Consider the following 3,433-nt stretch of genomic DNA (forward strand, 5'->3'; position numbering starts at 1 on the left):
TAAATCAAACACAAGTCAAAATTACACTCTCTCATACATTCATACTCTCACTCTCATTTTTTCTATTGGAGGACACGTGTCAATGGACACCAAAGTAGGCTCTCTGGACGTCGTCGCCATCCCTAACGGCGACATCGGCTGTCCGCCACACGGTGGTGTATCCTCCGTCCAGACATCCACCGTTCCGATCAGCTTCTCCGAGGCCACTCTCGGCCGACACCTGGCTCGCAGGCTAGTTCAGATCGGTGTCTCTGATGTCTTCTCTGTTCCCGGCGATTTCAACCTCACTTTGCTTGACCACCTCATCGCCGAGCCTGGACTCAACCTTGTTGGCTGCTGCAATGAGCTCAACGCAGGTTATGCTGCTGACGGATACGCTAGGTCTCGCGGCGTTGGAGCCTGCGTCGTTACTTTCACTGTCGGCGGACTTAGTGTCATCAACGCCATTGCCGGAGCTTACAGTGAGAATCTACCGGTGATTTGTATTGTCGGTGGTCCGAATTCTAATGATTACGGTACTAACAGAATTCTTCATCATACGATCGGGTTGCCGGATTTTAGCCAAGAGATTCGATGCTTTCAAACCGTTACTTGCTTTCAGGTACCAATTCAAAGCTAACATACTTTTCGAATATATGATTCTGTTGAGTGTTGATCGTTCAATTTCGCCGATCGTGTATACTTCACATTCCACTCGATCAACCACTTCGCGTTACTTTTTAAACTTAGGTTATTTTCAATTTGATCGAAAACCTACAAATGTCTTTGCTATGATTTGTTTTCGTTCATCCTTTTGTGTGCATTGGATTGCTATAAATCACTCAGTAAAATCCTTAGTTACTTAAACAGATACAACATCGATTCATTGCGATATAGAAATCACAATGACTTATCACTCTGGTTATTACTATGTTCTATGATTCTGAGTTAATTACTACTTTGAATATAGGCCGTGGTTAACAATTTGGAAGATGCACACGAACTGATCGACACAGCTGTTTCAACAGCCTTAAAAGAAAGCAAGCCAGTTTACATCAGTATCAGCTGCAATCTACCTGCAATTCCTCATCCTACTTTTACCCGGGACCCTGTTCCCTTTTCTCTCTCTCCCAAGTAAGTTCCACATCCTTCGAATCTCTAACTAATCATAATTTCATTCAAATCAATTTTAAATTCCGATCTCTTCTACCAAAATCACATAGGTTGAGCAATCACATGGGTTTAGAAGCAGCCATTGAAGCAGCAGCAGAGTTTCTAAACAAAGCGGTGAAGCCAGTAATGGTCGCCGGACCTAAACTCCGTGTAGCAAAAGCCAGCAACGCATTTGTTGAATTAGCAGACTCATGTGGGTATCCTGTAGCTGTGATGCCATCAGCGAAAGGGATGATCCCAGAACACCATCCTCATTTCATCGGAACATATTGGGGTGCTGTAAGCACTGCTTTTTGTGCAGAAATTGTTGAATCTTCTGATGCTTACTTATTTGCTGGACCTATATTCAACGACTACAGCTCTGTAGGCTATTCTCTTCTCCTCAAGAAAGACAAAGCCATAATCTTGCAACCTGATCGTGTAATAATTGGAAATGGCCCAACTTTCGGGTGCGTGTTGATGAAAGATTTCTTGTTAGGTTTATCAAAAAGACTTAAGAAGAACACAACTGCATACGAGAATTATCACAGAATTTATGTTCCAGAAGGTCACCCTCTTAAATCTGCTCCTAAAGAGGCATTGAGGGTTAACGTTCTGTTTCAACACATACAGAATATGTTGTCAGGTGATACAGCTGTCATTGCTGAAACCGGTGATTCGTGGTTCAATTGTCAGAAGCTAAAGCTTCCAAAAGGATGCGGGTAAGTTTCAATTATCTATTATCTGCTATTTGCTATCTATTATCTGGTTTTAAAGGTGAGAGGATGATTTGGTTTTTGTAGGTATGAGTTCCAGATGCAATACGGGTCAATTGGGTGGTCAGTCGGAGCGACACTTGGGTACGCACAAGCTGCAACCGACAAACGAGTGATTGCGTGTATTGGTGACGGAAGCTTCCAAGTCACGGCTCAAGATATTTCAACAATGATTCGATGTGGCCAAAACACCATCATTTTCCTAATAAACAATGGCGGATACACCATTGAAGTCGAGATCCATGACGGGCCCTACAATGTCATAAAAAATTGGAACTACACTGGTTTAGTTGACGCGATCCATAATGGCGAGGGCAAGTGTTGGACTAGTAAGGTAAGTTATTGGGCTTGGTGTTGGTTGGTTTTACAGATGGTATCAGAGTAGTAGTTTAAGTGAAACTTATGTTTTTTTTGTAGGTGTTGTGTGAAGAGGAGCTTGTTGTGGCTATTGAGAAGGCGATGGGGGAGAAAAAGGATTGTTTGTGTTTTATTGAAGTGGTTGTGCACAAAGATGATACGAGCAAAGAGTTGCTCGAGTGGGGTTCCAGAGTTTCAGCTGCTAACAGCCGACTTCCGAACCCTCAGTGAAAATAAAGTTAATTTATTTTTACTGTGTGGGGCCGGATGAGGATTTGCTAGGGTTTTATGATGTATAAAGTGGTTTTATGATGTATAAAGTGTTAGGAGTCTATAAACGTTTGTTGCTATTTTGATCGAGAAAGAATAATGATTTTTAGTTGTGTGTGTTTTCGCTTGGTATGAAAATGGAGTTTTCAAAATTATGGTTGTGTTTTTGAGACGTGGAAAGGCCCAACTGTTTCTCCGATTGTGAAATTTGTGATTGTCTTTCGAACTTTTTGAAAAAGAAAAACAAAGCAAGTAACATTGTATTCTCGTGAACTTTTTTTTTTTTTTTTTTTTTTTTTTTTTTTTTTTTTTTTTTGAAAGAGATGAGAAAGATTCATATACATAAAGATAAACATTAATTGCTTGATTTGAATATCGGTATATGTTCAAAAAATATATTTTTATTCAAAAGATCTTTTAATTAGATCATATAATATAGCTTTTTTTTTTTAATTAATATAAGAAAACCTATCATCCAAACTATGTGACATATGTAATTTCACTTAATTTAACTCTTGCATGCATCTTATTTGCACAAAGAGATCCATACATACGATAGACTTAGTAAACATAAATGTAAAGCAAAGTAAATACAACTCTTTGAAAATAAATACACAAACAATAGACTTGGTAAAAGATAAATGTAATGCAAAATAATTCTATAATTCTATGATTTATCTTTTTTAAAGTACATAAAATTGTCACGTCTTTTAAAAACGTTATGACACACCAAGGTCGTCATGACTTAGGCTTGATCTTGCCACATCATCTTGTTTAGAATCTTGATAATTAGGCAATGTATTCACTCAAATGTGAACGGATGTGCTACATTCATTCTGTTGGAGTAATTGTTAGTTTAAGAAATTCATATATTCATATATTATTTACTAATACAAAAA

General features: G+C 38.6%; 1 protein-coding gene across 1 annotated transcript; it reads left to right on the plus strand.

The window, feature by feature from the left end:
• On the plus strand, positions 1–2,686 carry LOC111898600 (pyruvate decarboxylase 1). Its single transcript, XM_023894496.3, has 5 exons — positions 1–601; positions 950–1,113; positions 1,203–1,853; positions 1,935–2,241; positions 2,325–2,686. The coding sequence occupies exons 1-5, from the start codon at positions 83–85 to the stop codon at positions 2,493–2,495; spliced, it is 1,812 nt and encodes a 603-aa protein (XP_023750264.1). The 5' UTR covers positions 1–82; the 3' UTR covers positions 2,496–2,686.
• The last annotated feature ends 747 nt before the right edge of the window (positions 2,687–3,433 follow it).

Source organism: Lactuca sativa, chromosome 2 (assembly GCF_002870075.4).
Source record: "Lactuca sativa cultivar Salinas chromosome 2, Lsat_Salinas_v11, whole genome shotgun sequence".
Taxonomy (NCBI): Eukaryota; Viridiplantae; Streptophyta; class Magnoliopsida; order Asterales; family Asteraceae; genus Lactuca; species Lactuca sativa.